The sequence below is a fragment of the Lutra lutra genome, chromosome 5 (genome assembly GCF_902655055.1).
Source record: "Lutra lutra chromosome 5, mLutLut1.2, whole genome shotgun sequence".
Classification (NCBI taxonomy): Eukaryota; Metazoa; Chordata; class Mammalia; order Carnivora; family Mustelidae; genus Lutra; species Lutra lutra.
Window position 1 is genome coordinate 58,923,466 of NC_062282.1, and position 22,559 is coordinate 58,946,024.

The following is a 22,559-nucleotide window of genomic DNA, read 5'->3' on the forward strand; positions in this document are numbered from 1 at the left end:
TGCCTCAGTTTTCTTAGCAGTAGAACAAGGGCGTTGATTTGTCAGATTCCAAATCCCCTGCTCAGTTTTATCATTTCTTAATACCTCTGCATCAGAGGCCTCATTTGGACAGCATGTATTCCGAAGTTCTGTTTTGTGTATTATCTAATTCAGTTCTCAAACAACACTGTGAAGCAGGTCTGAAAAGTACCTACCTAAAAGGGTTGTTACTAGGGTCAAGTAAGTTAATATCCACAAAGTGCTTGGAAAAGTTCTTGGCATGTGGTAAGTATTTAATAAAGGAATTTTTCCCTGTTTTTCAAATTTGAAAACTGAGCTAAAAGAGAGTTTAAATGACTTGCCCAAGGTTGCACAGCTCAAAAATGGCAGAGCCTGGATGCAAACCCAGGAGTCTAGCTCCAGAACCCTGTGTTCTTAACTACTCCTCTATGCTGCCTTTAGGTAAGACAAAAGTTAGAGTAACGTTATAGAGCAAGGGTATTGTGTGCAACAGGAGTGTGGCTCACCACAGGCATGCTAATTCTCCTTTTAAACACAGCGCTGTCAGGGCACTTGGGTGGCTCAGTGGGTTAAAGCCTCTGCCTTCAGCTCAGGTCATGATCTCAGGGTCCTGGGATCGAGCCCCACATCGGGCTCTCTGCTTGGTGGGGAGCCTCCTTCCTCCTCTCTCTCTCTGCCTGCCTCTCTGCCTACTTGTGATCTCTGTCAAATAAATAAATAAAATCTTAAAAAACAAAACACAGAGCTGCAATAGGCAAACAGGCTATTGCAGAATGTGGGCTGAATTTGGCCTTCTGCTAGTCAGTTGGCCATGCCTACTCTAGTGCACAATCTGGTTCTCAGAACAGTAACCTTAAATCCCAGCAAGTGATATGCAGAGGGGTAGCAGCATGGATCCACCCCTGTCCATGAGCTGGAAGAAGTTGTGGAATGGATAGACACAGAGACCTGGGAATGGAAGCAGAGGAGGGGCCTGGCCCAAGAACTCAGTGAGGGCAGAGTAAAGACAAGATTTAGGAGGGGAAGTGAGCCACCCGTGTGTGTGGGAAAGGGGCAGCCTAAAAAGGAGAGGGAAGCATGGAGAACAGTCTAGAACCTTCCCTCTGGTTTGCTCCCTCCTTTTCTTTTCCCCATAAAAGAATTCCAGGAGTGGGAGTGATCAGGCCAAGAAAGCTTCTGGATAATCCAGCTCGACCAAAGTAGGGAAGCAGAGAGGTCTGGGGGTAAAAACGCCAGGATGTTGAGATCCGTGTTTTGAGAGTGGAGGGAGGGAGGGAAGTGTTCTCTTAAGAACGAGAGTTTAGGGGCGCCTGGGTGGCTCAGTGGGTTAAGCCGCTGCCTTCGGCTCAGGTCATGATCCCAGGTCCTGGGTTCGAGCCCCACATCGGGCTTTCTGCTCAGCGGGGAGCCTGCTTCCTCCTCTCTCTCTCTACCTGCCTCTCTGCCTACTTGTGATTTCTCTCTGTCAAATAAATAAAATAAAATCTTTAAAAAAAAAAAAACAACGAGAGTTTAGAAGTCCCTAGTGTAAACACCTGCTCCAAAGAGCAGATTTTGAGAGCCAAACCCACTCCGGCTGCCATTTCCCAACTCCTGGTTTAATTTCCAAAAAGGGAGTGTGTATGCAGTCCTAGCCCCTGGAGTACAGTGCGGGGTGTATTGGCGCTTAACCTGGACACTTATTTTACCTCCGTTTCCCCATCGTGGTAATAAGGATAGAAAACCCAGCTCATAATACCAGCTAATGTTGGTTGAGCCCTGTGTGCCATGGGCTCAGCACAGCTGATTTGAACATCCCCATTTTCCGGACAAAGAAGCAAGTTGGGGCAGGTTAAGGTTCATGCCCAAGGCCAAAGAGTAAGTGACTGTGTCTGCATGGGGTTGAAGGGGGCTGACTCTAGAGCCTGTTGGAGTGAAGGGTGCCGCTGCCGAGGGTCACGGACATGTCTGATGCCCTGAGACTGAAGAGGGGCATGATTCTCATGGTGCACAGAACACAAGGCCTCCCCACAGATCCCGTTAACAACCCACATCTACTCAGGGCTCCGTCTGCGCCAGGTCCTGTGCGGAGCACTCTGTATGGGTTATCTCCTTTAATTCCCACCACACCCTATGAGATCGGGACTTCCAAGTTTCACAGAAAAGGACACTCCTCCTAAAGAGGTTATGTAACATGCCCCTGGTTGTGGAAGAGGCCCAGCATGGGATCCTGAGCCTTTGTGGGTAACAGCTAGTCTGCCTCCCCAGCAACTATGAAGCCAACCACCATCTTCTTCCTTCCCTCCTGGGCTCCTTCCTCCTCCAGCCTTTCCTGACTATCCTGTTGCCTAACTCTCTCTGGTCTTCCAACCCCTGGGACTTTTCACGTCTGAACGGCTGACCTAGCAGCTTATCAACCATCCCTACATCCTCCAATTAATTGCCTGTGGTCCACAGCCCCGGGTAGCATGGCCACCTCATACACAGTCACCAAATGCCATGGTGATGGGTCACTGCCTGTTTTAAGGGTGAACCTTGGCTCCCTGGCCAGACCCACTGCTCTTGAAGGCAGAAATAAGGCTTATTCAAATGTCAGAGTCCCCCTGGTGTCTAGTGTGGGACTAGGCTGTTGTGTCCCTGCAGTAAATGTTTGTTGCTTGGAGGACTACCCGAAGTGGGGGAGAGAGAAGGAAAGCAGAGGGTGAGGCTGGGAGCTTCTCTAGGTCTGCTTCTGCCCCCTAGTTTAGAGGTGGCACTTACAAGGGAAGCCTGCCCTCTGCGTCACTGTGCCTCCACCCCATCACTCACAACAGAAAGATATGTTAGGTGGCTTTTTCCCCCTCAGACTCACCAACATCATCCCACCACAACTGGCCCTTGCCATTGCTTCCCTCTATGGGGTCTCTGCTCAAAGATCACCTTCTGCAAGAGGCTTCCTCTGACACTCCCTCCCTTCCTCTCCCCACCCCCATGACCCTTGATCCCACCACCCCTGTGGCATTTTTCTGGACAGCATGAATGTCTGCCGTGAGGGACTTTGGCAGCTTGCTTCCTGGTTGGGGTGTGTCTCCCGACTAGAGTGTCAGGGCAGGTCCCTGTCCGTCTGGTTCACTTCTGCCGTGGGCGTCGATGAAGGTTCAGCTGGGTTCGGTGTGCCCAGTCCTCCTCACAAACTCTGAGATGGTTGTTTTTTTCCACACACCCGCCCCCCACGCCTCCGGTTGTGAGAGATGTCTGAATAAAGGTGTTGAACGGAACTGACTTAAAGGAAGGGAGGACTTCCAATATGGCACTTTCTCAATGCCCACCCCAGCCTTCAGCGTGCCAAAGGTGAAGGGGACATGCAGCCCTGTTCTGCAGCAACCTGGCGGTGAGGCTGCAGGGGTCGGAGTTGTGCAATGGAAGCTATGGGAACTATGCATGGGAAACACCCCCAGGCGGAGGAGCCTGCCACCCGGGCTTCTTGTGCCTGGGCGGGAGGAGAGGTTCAGCTGAAAGTTTGGACAGTTCTTGGCTTGCAGCCTGGAGGGCCCTTTAGAAAGTGATCCCGCCCAGCTGTCCTTCGAAGAGAGCTCACTCCTGGGGCCAGCATCCTGCTGGACAGCGATAAAGAGGTTGCTGTGGGAAGCATTCGGATCGCTGGGGAAGCAGTAGGAACATGAAAGATAGGTTACTCATTCCTCAGTCCCCAGGGAATCACCACCCAGTGTTAGACTTGGCAAGAGGTCTTCCGTTCCTTCTCTGAGCTGCCTTGCTCAGAAAGGATGCAGCATCTGAATACCCAATACTGGCCCTGGCGATCTGGGAGCCTCTGCCACATGACGCCGCGGCAGGAGGGCAGGGAGCCTGTGTTCCTGGACAGGTGGGCCGGTGCGGTCCCTGTAGTGTGCTCCCCATAGGGTGCTCCTGGCAGAGCCTACCTGTCTCCAAGGTGGCACATCTGGGCCACTTCTCCAGGAGGGCCTATTGTGAAACATTCAGGAATGTTTGTGTTCCTTCAGAGATTTGTAATTAAGAAGAGGCAGAACTAGTTTTCTCTTGGCCCTCTTCCTTCCCTCCCTCTTGCCCCTCCAGCATTCGGGCCATTTTGATCTCATGATTGGGGTTTTCGGTAGCCCAGGACAGGGAGGCTGGAGACCACTCCAAAGCTTGAAATGGGGTGAATCGCTTCACTGGAGGGTGGGGGCTGGGAGTTCCAGGCAAGCCCCCAAGTCCAGGCTGCATCTGAAAGCGGACATCTCTTCCCAGCCCACATTCTTGGCACTGGCCCAAGGGGAAACATTGTAGGCCAGAGAAGCACCCACCGTTTCCCAGAGGGCACTGGTTTAAACAGATGGTTCTCTCTGGCAGGAAGAGTGAATATCTGCACGTGCATATATACGTGTGTGTGTGTGTGTGTGTGTGAGAGTGTGTGTGTGTGTGTGTTTAAATCTTTGTGCAACTAAAAACACTTCTCTTCATCCTGATTCTCTGAATGACACATTGCTGCACACTGAATAATTCATCTCCCTCTTGGCATTTGTTCCAGAGAGAATCTTGCTGTCCAGATTTCTTGTAAGTTGCATAGTCTTCCCATAGAAGCGTTTTCTCTTTCCCATGGAAGAGCTCTGGGAGCGAGGCTCTCAGCCCTCTGGCTTTTCCCCCAAGGTTGCATCAGAGGGGAACCCGGAATATCAAACCAGAGCCCCCCTCCTCCTCAGGCCCGCTCCTTCCAACGCCGGGTCCTCTTGACTCACTCTTCTCTACCCAATGGGCACGCTGTCTGTGTTCACTGCATGTGGAAGCCGGCATCTCAGTGGGGTGGTCTCAAGACAGTCACATTACTGAACCTTGTAGCTAATGTTCATCTCACTTCTGACTTCCCCGTGTTGAAGGCCGGAACCATCAGCGGAATTCAGGGTTTTCTGGAAAAGTGATGCATTTTGGTGTTTCAGACCTGCCCATCTCTAGTCCCCCTCCCCACTGAGAGAGTTCAGTGAATTACTGGCATTGGTGACTTGGGTGACTTTGAAACATTTGATTGTCTTTTTGTCAAGCAGCTTTGCATGATCCAAGTGTATTGAACATCTTTGTACCAAGACACCGATGACCGAAGGTGCAAATGTGCAAAAGCTCCAGGGTCCTTTGCCTGCAGACTGGCCTCTGTCGTTACCTGTATCTGTGGCATAGCTTACTCTGTGCTCCAGGTTGCTGTGAGACTCACTCGGTCTTGTTCATTCGTGTTTGCAAAGCTCTGGTTTGGGAATCAAGTAGTAGGGCTTTAGGTGATCCCTCTGGGGTTTACTAACTGTGTGGTACTGAGCACGTTTTCTCATTTGTAAAATGGACTAAGAGTGCCTGCTACCCGGAGAGAGAGAACATGATATATGTAACTTGCTTTCTAGGCCTACATTTAGCCATTATTAAATATTTTAATTATACTGATATATGAACATTACAGAGAAATTAGTAAAAACAATTATATTAGAAACCGTGTACCGAGATGACATTTTAATGTACATCTTTCCAGTTTCCCTTCTTTATGTGCTGCTGAAGCAAGCACCCAGTTTCTCTTCTACACACACACACACACACACACACAGATTTGTAGGCAAAATATACGATAACAGTATCCTGTAGATTTTCTCTTTCAACAGTGTTGTTTTTCTCATAATATATTGAGATCATCCTCCTGTATTAGCAACATATAGAACAATACATCATTATTTGTCATTCCTACATATTCATTATCATAGTCACCCATTCCACAAATATTTATTGAGCACCTGTTGTGGGGGACCCAGGGATCTCTTGCTTAGATGCACCATTGGATGAAACCACTTAATTGATCCTCAGGGAAGAATTATGAAAGGTGCTGATCCAGGGGATCTGTCAGAAGGGGCATATCTTCTTGGTTTTCTGGGTTACAGACAGTATATATAATAAGATTCATATCTCTGTGGGGGTGCCTGGGTGGCTCAGTCAGTTAAGCACCTGCCTTCAGCTTAGGTCATGATCCCTGGGATGGAGCCCTGCATTGGTCTCCCTGCTTAGCGGGGAGCCTGCTTCTCCCTCTCCCTTGGCTGCTCCCACTGCTTGTGCTCTCTCTGTCGAATAAATAAATAAGATCTTTTAAAAGAAAGAGAGAGAATTCATATCTGTGCAGCCAGAGGTTTCAGGGCAGAGAGCAGGGAGAGGAATGAGCCAGAAAGGAAGGTCTGACTGGTGCATTCCTGCTCCCTCCCAGATCTTTCTGTCCTCAGTAGTACAGTGACTCCCTGTGGAAGGGTATGCCTGTGTGTGGAGTTTTCAGAGACTCTTTCAGAGACTTGCTGTATAAAATGATGTTGGAGGAGATTAGATTCCTGGTGGTCACTGATCTTCATTCTCCATAAGGAAGAGGAAACAAACCACCTGGTGAAGTTTGAGGATGGGGAGGCACTGTGGCACGTGGCCTTTAGTTTCTGAAGTCTGTGCAGGGCATGGGGGGTGGTGGCATGGGCTGAAGACAGCTTTGCAGGAACTTTATCCAAACTGGCACAGGTGTGCCTGAATGAAGAGCCTTCTTCGTGGAGGGAGGTCCTCATCCCCTGTGTGTCTTCTCCATTTTTCCCCCTTTGACTATACAGTGGCTTATGATTTTCCACAGGACTCAGGAGGTACACTGAGAATGCCAGCTTTCGAGAGAACCCTGTAGCTCACAACAGGAGCGCTGGAGACCAATTTGAAGTCCCAGATTTGTCACTGACTTGGAGAATGTTATTTTGTATTTTTCAGCCTCAGTTTCCCCTTCTGGGAAATGGAGATAACAGTAGTGTTTTCTGAGCACTCATTCCTACTAGGATCTATGCTACATGTTCCTAAAACATGACATTCTTTAACCAGCAAACTGGACAGTTGCTACTATTATCCCCACTTCTCAGATAAAGATACTGAGACTCAGGGGCACCTGGGTGGCTCCTTCGGTTAAGTGTCTGACTCTTGATTTTAGCTCAGGTCATGGTCATGAGATCAAACCGTGCTTGGGGCTCTACACTCAGCAGGGAGTCTGCTTCTCTTTCTCTCCCTCTGCCCCTCTCCCCCGACCTCAATCACATTCTGTCTCTCTCTCTCTCCCCCAAATAAATAAATCTTTAAAAAAGAAAGGGGGGGTTTGTGGTGCACCTGGATGGCTCAGTCAGTTAGGCATCCTACTCTAGATTTTGGCTTATGCATGATCTTAGGGTCATAAGATCAAGCCCTGCATCAGGCTCTGCACTCAGCATGGAGCCTGCTTGAGGTTCTCTCTCTCCCTTTTCCTCTGCCCCATCCCCCCAACCTCTCTAAAAAAAAAAATAAAAAACGGAAGCTCAATGAGATTAAGTTGCCAAACCCACACATCACCCTAAGGGATGCTTACTGAATCCTTACTCTATGGAGCGGAGTCTGTTGCATATCCTAGATCCCTCTGGCCTCATCCTCATCGTCTCCCACAATACAACAGTGAATTACTGACTAATGGAAGCTTTTGGATTCTCATTTATTCACTCAGGAGGTACTTTACGCAGCCTACCTGACTTGGATATATGATGGCACATGAACTTACCGCCTCCTGTCCACGGGGGCCCTTCCAGTGTTTCTTTCTCCCCTCATATGTTTTTCTTTAAGTCTGACTTGGAGTGGGTATAGAAAAGGAGATTGCACAGCATAAGAGAGAGGGTATTTTCCCGAGGCCTAGAGGGAAGGTCTTCATCAGAACTCTGAGACCCCATCCAGTTCTTTCTCTTCCTCTCCTGTTGTATCTTAGCTTGCCACTCTATCCAAAGAATGATGAAACAGAGCCTTCTAGTCTTCCAGGATTGGGAGGGGGTGGGAACACACAGGAGAGGGAGAACATCTGAATATGTATTTTAAGCAGAGTCCGCAATGGGAGAAACCAAAGGCTTTCCGGAGGGGCTGCTCAGTCCCACAGGCTGTATGTCTAGGTTGGTGGCTTCCTGCACTGGCTGAAATGTTTGACCGATGGCTTGTGCTCTTTTCCAGCCTTCACAGCCCTTAATTCATTTGGTTGGATGATTTGTCTTCTCACTTAGCCACCAAGTGGGTGATTACCACCACTGCCCACCAAAATAGGGTCTTAGAGGGGGTTATTACTAAAAAGATCGGTTTGGCCTGGATTGTTTAGGGAAGGACAGTGGTGGGTGTAGGCATTTGGGAACCTACTCAGGAGGAAAAGAAATACTTCTTTTGGCCGAATTCATAGGGATAGGACATCTGCTATTCTAGATGCTGCTATAAGCCAGCTTTCCAGAGGACAAGTGGGTGTGGCAGACATGGGATAGACCCTGAATAAAGGATGGGGGTGGTGTGGGCAGGTGAGTTGCAGATGAAGAAGCTAGAGAGGGCTAGAGTCTGAGTCCAGAAACAAGACTTGATGTTTGAACCCTTTTCCTCAAACACCCCAGAGATCCAGCAACAGAGGCCCAAAGAAGGAAGATGACTTGGTGAAATCACTTCCAAATTAGTGGCAAAGCTGGGACCAGAATGCAGATTACCCGCCTCCCTCCTGGGTGATCTAATCCAGTTACTTTCCTGGGACAACATGGGCCATGGGGACAGCAGAGCTGGGGCCAGGGCGAAGTTTGTGGCTCTGTCAGGCTAGCCCAGAGGAGCAGGGAGGCTGACAGAAGCAGTGAGTTGTAGGGCCTTGGGGACCGTGGGCTGATGGAGTCTGTTTCTCCTCTCCCTTGCCAGGTACACCAAACCACTCACCTTTGCTGACTGCATTAGTGATGAGTTGCCGCTAGGATGGGAAGAGGCGTATGACCCGCAGGTTGGAGATTACTTCATAGACCACAATACCAGTAAGTTCCTGGCCAGCCTCCCTTCCCCTTCCTGCACCCCATCCCTCTACCTCTACACCCACCCCCCTCCCTGATTCTGAAAGAGCTGCCGGCAAAGGCTCTTAAAGCCAGATTGTGTTTTGTTTTATATGGAGTTAGATAGAGATGTCGATGTGGATATAGATAGATAATGTATGCTCGTACAAAATAACCATTTAGAAGGGTTTTAAATAGAATCTAAAACTCTCCCCCCTTGCAACCCAGCTCCCCAGTTTTGCAGAAGCAGCCACTGCTAACAATTTCTTGTGTATCATTCCAGAAATGTTCCAATTGTATGTTTGTGTGTACATGCATCTATTCTTTTGTTTTTTTCTTTTTTTAATATATCTCCATTTTTGGTGCCTACAGTTTTTTTTTCCATGTGAGGCAGATGTGTCATTGTCATTGCCAGGCCATTGTGGAACCAGAGCCCCAGCATGTCCCTAGCAGCATGTGCACGTCTGTCTCTGTAGTGGATGGGCATCAGTGTGTGTCTCCGGCCCATCATACTCTCATCTCACCCTCACTTTGTGCCCATGATCCAAGTATCCTGATCCAGAGTACACATTCCTAGTGTCTCTGTCTCTGGGACTGTGCTGGAGGGATAGATTGAGAAAGGGACAAGAAAGGGACAGGCATATTGTCTGGCAGGTAGAGGAACTCAGGTCACGGTCCCCCCAGCCAGGGAGAGTTGTTGTGTATTTGGGCTTCATCGTGTCCTCTGAAATCTGCTGCCCCATTTGTCCAAGGCCATCTCACTCTCAACTTCTGAAGTGTAGGATTCCCTTTGTCCTTTCAGGCCAGAGGAAAATGGGTTGAAATGGGATGTGCCTGGCCAACCTGAAGGCTGAGAATAGGGTAGGAAATGCTAATAGCCCCTGTTCACTGAACATACATCCTGTGCCTTGCGTGCAGCGAGGCGCCAGATAGGCATTATCTCGTTTCATCCTCCCAGCTCCCCTGGAGGATGTTAGGAGGAATATCCCTGTCTTGGACATAGAACTTAGAAGTCGTAACTGGCTGCTTAACACTCAGAGCAAAAATGCGGTACAGCTGGGATTTGAACTGGTACCAGGGAGCCAAGTTGTGCCTCCCCATTCATTTCCTCCTCGGGTTTCCACTAGCACCCGGCCGGCCTCTGTGGTGCCACTCATCACTCTGTTATAAAGCAGGGCAGTATCTCATTCATTGCTCCATTCCCAGGCCTGTGTTCGGTAAGGCACATAGTAGGTGTGCACTTGACCTTTGTTAAATAGCAAAGGGCATACATGCATGAATTCATGACTGAGTGGATGAATGAGCCGACTTCATTGAAGAGTTTCTGAGGGACAGCTAATGGCATTAATTGCTTTTTGGGGGGTAGCAGAGGTTTTTATTAGCGCTCATGATTGCATGCTGGATAATGAGAAGTAAATATGCCTAATTGAGTGTGTGTGGGGAATGAGGTTAATGTTTGGAAGGCTGCACAGTATGCTGGGTTAAACACTGATGTACAGGGACCCTAACCAGTTCTCTCCTTGTGTCTAATTGCTGAGTTCATCCCCCTCGTTAAAATCTGATGGCGAGAGTGGGATTTTACAGTGCTTCTGGGAGTTGCAGGGAAATAGGAGGGAGGAAGGAGTAGCAGGCACCAGCAGAATTTATTCTTGAGAGGATGAGGGCAGAAATGGGGTGTATGGGCAGGTGAGTAAATGGGGGCCACCATAAGAAGAATTCTGCCTAAGAGTTTTATCAGCTCTCAGGCTAGCAGGTGCCTTTTCCTTTGAACTTGTTCTCCTTGGAGGGAGGACACCACCTCTGCAGAAGGAGCCAGGGGTGGAGGTGGTGTGACTGTGACCCTCCAGGAGGCCTAAGCATTCAGAGCCGTGGACTTCGACCAGTCCTCCATGTGTGTATTGTTCATGGACAGAAATTACCTTCTTGAGTTATAGACCCAATAGAATTGAACAAGTTAAATCTACTATCCAACATTCATTCATTCGGCAAATATTCACTGACCACCTGTCATGTTCCAGGCACTGTTCTCACAACTTGGGATACATGAAGAGTTGCAAAATGGCAATGATTCTTTTTTTTTTTTTTTTTTTTTTTTTTTAAAGAATTTTTTTTTTATTCATTTATTTGACAGAGAGAGATCACAAGCAGGCAGAGAGACAGGCAGAGAGAGAGGAGGAAGCAGGTTCCCTGCTGAGCAGAGAGCCCGATGCGGGGCTCGATCCCAGGACCCTGAGATCATGACCCGAGCCGAAGGCAGCGGCTTAACCCACTGAGCCACCCAGGCGCCCCAATGATTCTTGCTCTTAGCTGAAACCCAAGAGTTGGAAGCTCAATGGACTGCACCACGCAGGGGCCCCCATATTTGTCATTTTTAATGCATCAAATAGATGGAGTGATACATGTTAACACATAAAACAAATGCACCATAATTTCCCTCGTTGCTGACCTTTTGTGTTATTTCCATTTATTTGTTATAAATAAATAAAACCGAAGGGAGAATCCTTATTCATACTGCTTCTCTCCTTTGTGATAATTTCCTTTATATTTCCAAATATAGGGTCACTAAGTGAAAGGTCATGAAAATTTTTTGAGACTTCTGGTCCATATTCCTAGGTTGAAAAGTATTTCCAGAAAACTGTAGCAGTCTGTATTGCCACAGGCAACAAGGGTACTGTTTTCCTCATACCTTGATCAGTATGGGGCTATTTTCATTTCTTTATTTTTTGATAAATTCTTCATAGGTTGAAACTGTTACTTCCCTGCTTTTCATTTGCATAGTAACAAGGTTGGGCATTCTCCAGATGTTCAGCTGTTTTTAAGACAATTGTTAAAGCCCTTGGAGAATACAGTAGTGTTAGCCCCGTGGATGGGTGTGTGGTGTGTGTAGAAAGTGGGTGTGTGGTGTGTGGAGGAGGTGGGGGGTGGAATGCAGAGTTCGGGAGTGTGGAGAACGTGTGGAATGTGTTTGTAGGTTGAGGTTGGGAGCATGAGAGAGGATAGAGAAGGGGTTCTCAATCATGGTTTCAGTCAGTTGGCTAAATGTTTGTTGGCAGTAGCTGCCTTTTGGGGAGAAAGAGGATGGGGAATGCTGTTTTATGTAGCCAACTTTGTAACCTGCTGAGTGATTAAACTGTGTCCATGTATAGCTTTAATAAAAAGGAAAACTGGAAAGTAGCTAGACAAGGTGATATGAAAGATCCTACCTGAGTGTAAAGGTATCTGTTTGGGTGTGATGGGCTTAGGGAAGGGGAGTATGAGTGGAAGAGGCTGGGCCTGGGAGGACGCCCTCAGAGTAAGACTAATTCAGGACTAATTTAGGACTAATAGCTGTTAACACAATTCCATAGAACTCTCTGGGTGCTTTTGAAAAGCCCAGTGTTCTAAAGGACAGTTTTTTCAACAGTTGCTGGTACAACTGGCCCACATGGAAAAAAGTACACCTCCATTTCTGTCTCTATCTCACACCATACATAAAAATAAACTCAAAATGACCATAGACCTAAACATAAAAGGGAGAACTAGAAAAGAGCTAAAAGAAAGCATAGGAGAAAAATTTTCAAGATTTGAAGGTAAGCAAAGATTTTTTTTTTTTTTGGACGAGACCCAAAAAACACTAACTATAAATGGAGCTTCATCGAACTTAAACCTGCATTGTTAAAAGACACCATTAAGAAACTGGAAAGACAAGCCACAGATAAGGAAAAAATATTTACAACACTGATATCTGACACAGGACCCATATCAAGAATGTATAAAGAACTCTTACATCTTACAACTCAATAGTAAGAAGCCCAGCAGCTCGATTAAAAATACAAGCAAGAGATTTTAAAAAGACACTTCACTAAAGACATACAAATGGCTAATAAACACATAAAAATATGCTTTCAGCATCAGTCCTTAGGGCAACGCAAACTAAAGACGACAGGGAGGTACCCCTCACGCCCACTGTAATGGCTAGAATGAAGAAGATGAACAGTGCCGGTAGTTGGTGACCGTGTGGAGGAACTGGAACTCTAATACATTAGTGGTGCGAATGTTGATCAGAACCAACATTGTGGGAACTAATTTGCCGGTTTCTTATAAAATTCAGTATATGCTTGCCATACAACCCAGCAATTCCACTGCTGGATAGTTTTACCTGGGGGAGATGCAAACAGATGCCCATATAAAGACTTGTGCATGCATGTTCATTAAAGCTATTCATAATAATCCACAACTAGAGGGGTGCCTGGGTGGCTCAGTCATTTAAGCATCTGCCCCTTGATTTTGGCTCAGGTCATGAACTCAGGACTCTGGGATCAAGCCCTGCATCAAGCCCTGAGCATCAGGCCCCATGTTCAGTGGGGAGTCTACTTGAGAATTCTTTGTCTCCCTCTCCTTCTGCCCCCTCCTGCTCGTGTGTGTGCTTTCCTTCTCTCTCTCTCTCTCTCTCTCTCAAATAAATAAATCTATTTTTAAAAATCCCAAACTAGAGGGGGGTCTGGGTGGCTCAGAGGGTTGGGCCTCTGCCTTCAGTTCAGATCACAATCCTGGGGTCCTGGGTTCGAGCCCCACATCAGGCGCTCTGCTCAGCGGGGAGCCTGCTTCTCCCCCACCCTGCCTGCCTGCTTGTGATCTCTCTCTCTCTCTCTCTGTCTCTTTCTCTCTCTCTCTGTTAAATAAATAAATAAATAATCTTTTTAAAAAAAGAATAAATAAATAAAAAATAAAAATTCCAAACTAGAAACAACTTAAAAGTTTATCAAAAAGTGAATTATGATAAGTTCACACAATAGAATATTATTCAGTGAGGCGCCTGGGTGGCTCAGTCGGTTAATCATCTGCCTTCAGGTCATGATCTCAGGGTCTTGGGATCTAGCCCCACATCAGGGCTCCCTGCTCAGCAGGGAGCCTGCTTCTCCCTCTCCTCCCTGCTTGTGCTCTCTGTCGCTATCTCTGTCTCTCTCTCTCAAATAAATAAAATTAAAAAAAATATATTTATTCAGCAATACCAAGAAACAGGTCAGCAATAAAAACAACATAAATGAGGGGCACTTGGGTGGCTCCGTCGTTAGGCATCTGCCCTTGATTTGGGTCATGATCCCAGGGTCCTCAGAGCCCCACGTCTCCTTGCTTGGCATGATGCCAGCTTCTCCCTCTCACATTCCCCTTGCTTATGTTCCCTCTCCCGCTGTCTCTTTCTGTCAAAAAAATAAATTACAATCTTGAAAAAAAACACAAACAAACCATAAATGAGTCTCAAAAGCCTTAGACCGAGCATGAGAAGCAAAGCCCAGGGAGCACACGCTGTACAGGTCCATTGATACCAAGTTATAAACAGGCAGAAGCGGAGGGAGGAGGTGGGTGGGGGGCTACTGGGAAAAAGAGTACAGGGATTGTTAGGGCAAAGGGAATGTTTTACACATTGATTCAAGCAGTGGTTTATGATGTACACGTTTGTCAAAACATAGTGAACTATATACGCTTCAAAAACCTGCATTTCATTGTATTTAAATTATGGCTTAGTGAAGTCGATTGAAGCAGTGTGCTGATGCCCTCTTCATACTGCAGACCAATTAAATGGAAATCTCTGGGGTAATCCCAGTGTGCAGCCAGGTTGAAATCAGTATTCCGATGTGGGGTTGTGTGTTGTTTGTCTGTGTGTGCATTCATCTATCTGTGTTGGTTTCTACTGCAAGAGAGCCTGGGCCACCAAAAATGATAGCCAAGCCAGCCTTCAGCGGAGGCTCTCCTGTTTGTATTCCAAGGAGTAGAGCCTCGGCCACAGGGCAGGCATTGGAGGGAGGGTTCATCCGGGGGGCCCCTAGCTGTTTGTCCAGGGCCCAGCGGTTCAGCGAGCGCTCTGGTGGGTGATCCGCACTGGAGCTCAGCATCACGCCAGCCAACCTTGCCTGCCGGCCTCAGTGACCACTCAGCCCATCTGTGTTGGCACCTCTTAGAGAGTGGTTTTCACCTTTGGTGACACATTGGAATTATTTGACAAGCTTTGCAAATTGCCGTTGACTCATTTCAACCCCCCAGAGATTCTGATCTAAAACCTGGGCATCAGGAATGTTAATATATCGAGGAATGATTCTCATGTCCCAGTCAGGGCTTCTCAGGCATGTCTGCGTTTCAGAGTCACCTGGGGAAGCTTTTCCAACTCTCAGTGCCTGGCTCCCACTCTGAGAAATTCTCATGTAAGTGTTCTGGGGCAGAGTTCTGGCTTTTTTGTGTTTTTGGTTTTTGTAGTTCCCCGGCTGAGTCTACTACACTGTCAAGACCCAAAATTACTGAAGTATGAACATATTTTTTTAAGCAATTTTGCTGAGAATCTGGGGGAAGAGGCACTTTCATAGGCTGTTCATGAGAATAAAAATCGATACAACATTTTGGAAGGTAATTTGGTTGTATCTTCCCTCTAATAAGAAATATATCCTGCAGAATTATCACACAAGTTCATAAAATTATGTTTTTAACAATTGTCACTACAGTATTGATTGTAAAGCAAAAGAACTGAAAACAATCCAAATGTTTTCCCAATAGTGGTCTGGGAAACCACAAACACCTACCAGAAGTCAAGCCTAATGCCATACCGTAGAATACTATAAAACCATTTAAATGGTCGAGGTAGATTAAAAAAATTTTTTAAATAAATAAAAACAGCAATAAAATTAAAATGATAAATAACAAAAAAGTTGAGTTACGTCTGTATCCACAAGGAAAGATGGACATGATATATCATTTGCAGATTACAGACTAGCAGACGGAACATGGGGCCATGTTGCATTAAAAATAAATTAGTGCATATAGACACACATGTATAAACCAATTTATGTATCATCAGAAGAGAGTGTCTTCTAGTGTGTGAGACTCCTAGCAGCAGTTACCTCCTAGGAGCAGGATTAGAGACATGGAAACTCTCACTTCCTACTTGATAAATTTGCAGTGGTAGAATTGTGAGATTTTCCTTTTTTGTGTTTTTCAGTATTTTTCCTCAAAAATGTAGATTTTTAAAAGTTACAAACTTTAGAAAACATCTCCAGCCTTGCCGTGACCAGCTCTTTCTTTTCTGTGTCTTTTCTCAGCTAGAGGTCTGAGGCTAGTGCTCGAGGGGCACTCAGGAGCCGCTGAATCTGAGGGAGTCCACATCTACTGATGGGACATGGGGCTCAGCTTTTTTTTTTTTTTTTTTTTTTTTTTTAAGATTTTATTTCTTTAATTGACAGAGCGCAAGTAGGCAGAGTGGCAGGCAGAGGGAGAGGGAGAAGCATTCTCCCCACTGAGCAGAGAACCGATGTGGGGCTTGATCCTGAGACTCCGGGATCATGATCTGAACCAAATCAGATGCTTAACTGACTGAGCCACTCAGGCACCCCAGGGCCCAGCTTTATAAATACTTCCCTTCTTAATCTTTTCTTGCAGATGTTCCTCCTCCGTTCTTGGTGGAAAGGTTGCAAAGCTTTTCTTAGGAGAAGCAATCTTGTGGCTCCTGCCAGCAACCTTCAGACCTGGTTTTCTTTCCCAGAAAAAGGGAGGAGGAAGAGCTAAAGGTATTGCTATTTGTGGACAGTTTAAAAACTGGTCCCATGGGGCGTCTGGGTGGCTTAGTGGGTTAAAGCCTCTGCCTTCAGCTCCGGTCATGATCTCAGGGTCCTGGGATCGAGCCCCCCATTGGGATCTCTGCTCAGCAGAGAGCCTGCTTCCCTTCCTCTCTCTCTGCCTGCCTCTCTGCCTACTTGTGATCTCTGTCAAGTGAATGGATAAAATCTTTAGAAAAAATACCAGCATGCTCTTTAAAAACAAACAAACAAACAAACAAAAAACAAACAAACAAACAAAACAAAAAACTGGTCCCAGAAAATAGTTTGAGCTTTACTCTCAACCATTGTTTATTTACTTTACCTGGGCAGAAGAGCTGTACGGCTTCCTAGGAAGCAGGGAGGCAGGGCCCATTAGCCTCTTTAGTAATTATAGGAGTAGATTCAGAGAGGTTAAGCAGCCTGCTCATTGTAACACAGCAATTATTGGCAGGAATGAAAACTTGACCCTGCTGCTTTTTTTTTTTTTTTTTTAAAGATTTTATTTATGTATTTATTTGAGGGAGAGAGAGCGTGCAAGCAATGGGGAGGGGCAGACGGAGAGGGAGAGAGAGAACCGCAAGCGAACTTGCACTGATCACAGAGCCCAATGCAGGGCTCCATCTTACAACCAGAGATCAGACCTGAGCTGAAATCAAGAGTCAGGCATTTAACTGACTGAGCCCCCCCAGGCACCCCGGCCCTGCTACTTCTGAAATCATTCTCCTTATCCCTTCTTGCTTTCATTGGAAATGCTCATTTGGGCCTGCTCGGGAGAAATGAGAGCTGTAGGGCCTGCAAAAGGTGGCACAAACTCAAGTCCCCCAGGAGTCAGATTCCTGACACAAATGAATGAAACGGACCAGCAGACTGATGGACGGCATGGGTCTGCGGCCGGCTGTGGCCTCAGCGTAGCTGGATCTTCTGAGAAACCAGACACTAGGATTCTAATGTATTGATCTCCCCATTTTTACATACTATTTACCAGCTCACAATTAGTGAAACACTTAGTGTTAAGCAACACCTGTGTACTGGCTGGATTCATCACATGGTCCTGATGGTACCATTTCCCGTGTGTCAGCCCCTCCGAGCCCCACCCACCACTGGGAGCTTTCTGGAGGGTTGGCAGGTGATGGGCACCGGTTCTTTGACATTGATGTGACCTCTTTTGTGTCTGCTCGGCTGCCAGCTGTCCCTTTTTAAAAATGTCTATCTTTTGGGGTTTTGACTTTTTTTCCAAATGATCGCTGTACCTACTTACTCTATACATCATTTTTTTTTTAAAGAATGAAGAAAAAATATTCTAATACCAAGACATCTCTACTCTCGACAACATACTAAGTTTTCTCCTAATCTTTTTGAGAATGTACGTATTATTTCAATAATCATGAAATTCTCTGTACAGTTTACCCCCTGCACTTCACTCACCTGTCAGAGGCTCCTTTCCACTTCATCCATATTTCTTTGAAGACACTTTAGTGGCTGTAGCAGTGGATAATGTAAGATACAGCAGACCTATTTGGCCAGTCAAGTTATTTGACCTGTGTCTAGATTTTCTCTTGAGTAGTGGGGGTTATAACAGAATCTGCTCTTTAGGGTTGGTGTAAGGCCAGTGGGGGTAAAGAGCTATAAAATAGAACAGTGCTTGGCATTCAATTAATGTGAAATAAGTGCTAGTTCTTCTTCTTCTCCTTCTTCTTCTTCTTCTTCTTATTATTATTATCCTGATTTGGTACAAGTACATCTTTACCTGACTCCTTTATTATATTTAATAATAAATTACTATGGGGGAATTATTGATCTAAAGGTGTTCACATTTTAAGGCTCTTAATTTGCAGTCAGTCCTCTTCTACGTTCGTTTTAATTTACATTTCCAGCAGGTCCCTATTTTTTCACAGTCTCTAAAATATTATTTATTTTTCTTTACTCCACCAAAACAGCTGACCTTAAGCTTCTCTAATGTCCTTGAACCTCTGTCTAGATTAGAACGCAAACCTGTTTACACAGGTGTAAAATTAGCCTCACCATCAGGAAACAAGCTGGTATCTCGCACTGTCCTCCTGGCTGCTCTGAGATGGCTTGAATTTGGGTATGGAAATTGATTCTGGTTTATTTTGTGTTTGCTTGTTTAATCCAAGTGGAGAGTCACTGTTGTTTAATAGATAAGTTTAACCCATCTGCTTTCTATCGTGATTTCTATTTACTGCATTTTTTGATTTCTGGGAGTGGATTCCACAGGCCACCAACCCAGCAAGACATTTGTGAGGTGCTGATCTGGGGTGTCTGGGGTCTGTTCCAGAAACCACCCAGATCGAGGACCCCCGGGTACAATGGCGGCGGGAGCAGGAGCACATGCTGAAGGATTACCTGGTGGTGGCCCAGGAGGCCTTGAGCGCACAGAAGGAGATCTACCAGGTGAAGCAGCAGCGCCTGGAGCTCGCGCAGCAGGAGTACCAGCAGCTGCATGCCGTCTGGGAGCACAAGCTGGGCTCCCAGGTCAGCTGTGAGTACCTCCCCCACCCACGCCCCACCAGCACCCCTGCCTGGAGATGGGAGTGGCTGTGCTCAGTCCAGCCTGGCTTGCCTCCCAGTGCTTCCTGTCTCCTTGCATCTCCACTTCTGCTGCAAACCACCATCCTCTCCCACCACCCTCTCGGATGCCTTCCCTGCTCCTGCTGTGCCTTCCAGTGATTCATGGGCCATTGTCATTCCATTGCTTTCATCTGTCTGCAGTCATCTCCAGCTATACCAACTGCTGGTTGGGCGACAGCTCCTCACCGAAAGGGGTGTGGGGAGTAGGGAGTTCATCCTTAATGGATGTAGTTTCAAGTGGGGCAGATAAAAAAGTTCTGGAGACGGATAGTGGTGATGGTTGCACAGCCGTATAAATGTATGTAATGCCCCTGAACGGGACATTCAAAAATGATTAAAGTGGTGAATTTTATGTTCTGTCATATTTTAGCACAATTAAAAAAAAACCTTCAGTGGCTTCCTGTCATTCCTTCCATGGCCTACACTGCCCTTAGCAATCAGGCCCCTGCCTGCCATGCCCACCTCAACTCTCAAAGCCACTCCCTGCACCTTAGGCTCATTCATGAGGCTCCAGAGCCCCGCACTCAGCTCCCCCAGTCTGCCCTGCATCTTTCCACCTCAGGGCCTTTGCTCTTGCTGCCCCCGCTGCCTAGAATGCTCTTCCATCTGTCCATTTGCACAGCTGGCTCCCTCTAACCCTTCTGGTTTCACCCTGCTGGTCTCCTTCTTCCTGTCAGCTCTGAGAGGCTCGCTTCTGACAATTGCCTCCACAGACTCCCTTCCCCTGAGTTAGCCTCTGCAATGGCTCTCTGTTTATTCCCTTCATAGCGTGTGTCACGAGACATCTGCTTACATGTCTGTGTTACCTCCGAGGGCATATTCACTCCCTCGGGGCGGGGCTCCTGTCTCCTGGGCTTATGCTGGTATCTCCAGGAGAACGGGCATGCGGGGTCCCCATCCTTCATTCCCAGGGCACTGCCAGATCAGTATCTGTATGGGAACCCACTCACCTTTTGCTCTGTGTTGGAGTTTTTTTTGTCTTTTACCACTATTTCTAATAACAATTCCTTCCCCACGTTTATTGAGTGCTGGATACATGTCGGGCTGAACTTGCTGTTTCATTGAATCCTCACAACAGCCTTGTGGACGAGCACAGTTAATCTCCCCTGCGTAGAAAATGAAACAGGTTGGAGGGGTCTGTGACAAGCGCAGGGTCTTAGAGCTGGCGAGAGGCAGTGGTAAGTTGTAAACCCATCCCCTCTGTCCCTCCAGCATTCTTACTATGGGCCAAGGGCAGCATTAGGCCATGCTGGTAGGGTGGCCATGGCTTGGCTGGGTCACTGGACACTTCTCCTGTGTGAAGTCCACACTCTGAGAAGTTCAGTGCACCCGGGGGAACAAAACCTGCCCAGTTACTCCCTGTCCCAGCTCTGCCCTTTTCCTTGGTGACCGGAGTAAACCCCCAGCATCTTGGATTATGGAAGAGAACTTCATTATACACATTAGCTTTTTCAAGGTCAAGTAATATCCGAGAGACTATCCTGAGCATTTTAGCACTTAATCTGTTTTAGGCAGCTCAGGCTGCCGTAACAAAATCTCATCGACTAGGTGGCTTAAACAACAGAAGTGTTTTTTCCCATAGTTCTGGAGACTTGCTGTCCAAGATCAGGGTGTCAGCATGGTCTGGTTCTGGTGGCAGATGGCTGTCTTCTCACTGTGTCATCACCTAGCAGAGAGACAGAGACAGCATGCTGTCTCGTGTCTCTTCTTGTACAGTCACTAACCCATCATGAAAGCCCCGCCCTGGTGACCTCATCTAAACCGAATCCCCTCCCAAAGTCCCATCTTCAAACACTGTCCCATTGGGGGTTGGGGCTTCAACATATGGATTATGGGGGCGGGGGACAGAATTCAGTCTGTAGCATTATCTTTGCCACAGCCCTAGCAGGGAGATACTGTTGTCCCCAGTGAAACTCGGGTTTGAAGAGGTAAGGTCATTTTTTTCTCTCTGAAGTCCTACAGTCTGAAAAGTGACAAGTGTGTATAAAAACAAAACTTCCTAGTTTGGGGGACAGGATGCTTTTTACATGGACCCAAATGATCACCCCACAAACCACTTCGTAATTTGAGAGAGTAAACTGTATTTTCGCATGGGAGAGAGCTACAGCCACCGCCTTACACAGGTGTAAAATTAGCCTCACCATCAGGAGATAAGCTGGTATCGCGCACTATCTGATGTGAAGCAGTAAGAACGGCATGGAGGGTTCTTTTTTTTTTTTTTTAAGATTTTATTTATTTATTTGACAGACAGAGATCACAAGTAGGCAGAGAGGCAGACAGATAGAGAGGGGGAAGCAGGCTCCCTGCAGAGCACAGAGCCCAATGTGGGGCTCGATCCCAGGACACTGGGACCATGACCTGAGCCGAAGGCAGAGGCTTTAACCCACTGAGCCACCCAGGTGCCCGGCATGGAGGGTTCTTGACAAAAATGCTTGCCACTGATCAAATCATCAGGACGCAGCCAGACCGACCCATTATATAGACTATCCTACAGGATAATCAGCCGGGACTCTTTGGGGGTTAAAAAAAAAAAAAAAAAACCTGAAAAACCAGAAAAAGGGGAAATTATTCTAGACTTGAAACAAAAAAAAAGCTATGGAGGCATAAACCAAATTAAATGTCTTGCAGACTGATTAGACCCTGGATTGGGGTAGGGGGTGGGAAGCAGCCATCGAAGACATTCTTGGGCATTTGGAAGGTTGTCTTCAGTGCGATCATCACGTTGCGACTATGTAGGAGAATGTCCTTGTTCCGAAGACATGCACAGGCCATCCTGTTTGCAGCTTCATTTCAAAAAAGCAGGAACGGAAAGAAACAACGGTGCCATCAGTGTAAGGGAGCTGATCAGTAGCTGCTGATGACACACTGGCGGCTTTGAATAGGGTAGGCTTTCATTTGGGGTCACCATTTTTAATCATCATTCATTTGTTGAGGGCTTGCTACAAACCAGGTGACCTACTGAAAGAATTGGAGTGGACCGAGGGATGGGTAGAACAAATGTGGGAAAATGTTAAAAATTGGTGGACCTCTAGGTAAAGGAGGACATCATTATATTATTCTTTCAAATTCTCTGTACATATAGTTTTCAAAATAAAAGTTCAGGGTGGGGAAAAGAGCCAAATGGGCAGGAAAAATGCATTTTCACAGAGAAGCCTGCGGTGGGAAAAGGAAGTTATTGGACTCTGAAGTCAGAGGGCCTGGGTTCAAATCTCCATTCCAAGGTTACTCTGTCCTCTTGGGGAACATGCTTCACATCTCTTTACATTTACTCTTCTGTTTAAATATGGAATGTTAATAGTCCCCTCGTCTCCTGGGCCCATGTCAGAGTTTCTCAGCCTCAGTACTGCTGACATTTGACATTTGGGGCCAGATAAATCTTCATTGTAGGGGCTGCCCCGTGTATTGTGGGATGTTTAGCAGCACATATGGTCTCTACCCACTAGATGCTGGTAGTAGCCCTCCACCCTAGGTTGGAACAACAAAAGATATCTCCAGACATTGCCAAATGTATTCTAGGGGGATGCAGAAATACCTCAGCCAAAACCCAATGGTATAGTTAAAACAATACCTTTAGAACATGTTAATGGCTCAA

General features: G+C 46.8%; 1 protein-coding gene across 2 annotated transcripts in view; it reads left to right on the forward strand.

Moving 5' to 3' along the window:
* The window catches only part of WWC1 (WW and C2 domain containing 1), a 152,443-nt gene that overhangs the window by 63,670 nt on the left and 66,214 nt on the right, over positions 1 to 22,559 (forward strand). For both annotated transcript variants that reach the window (XM_047729651.1, XM_047729652.1), the window contains exons 2-3: positions 8,692 to 8,801; positions 18,675 to 18,878. In XM_047729651.1, coding sequence (XP_047585607.1) covers positions 8,692 to 8,801; positions 18,675 to 18,878 — 314 coding nt within the window. The remainder of the gene's footprint in view (positions 1 to 8,691; positions 8,802 to 18,674; positions 18,879 to 22,559) is intronic.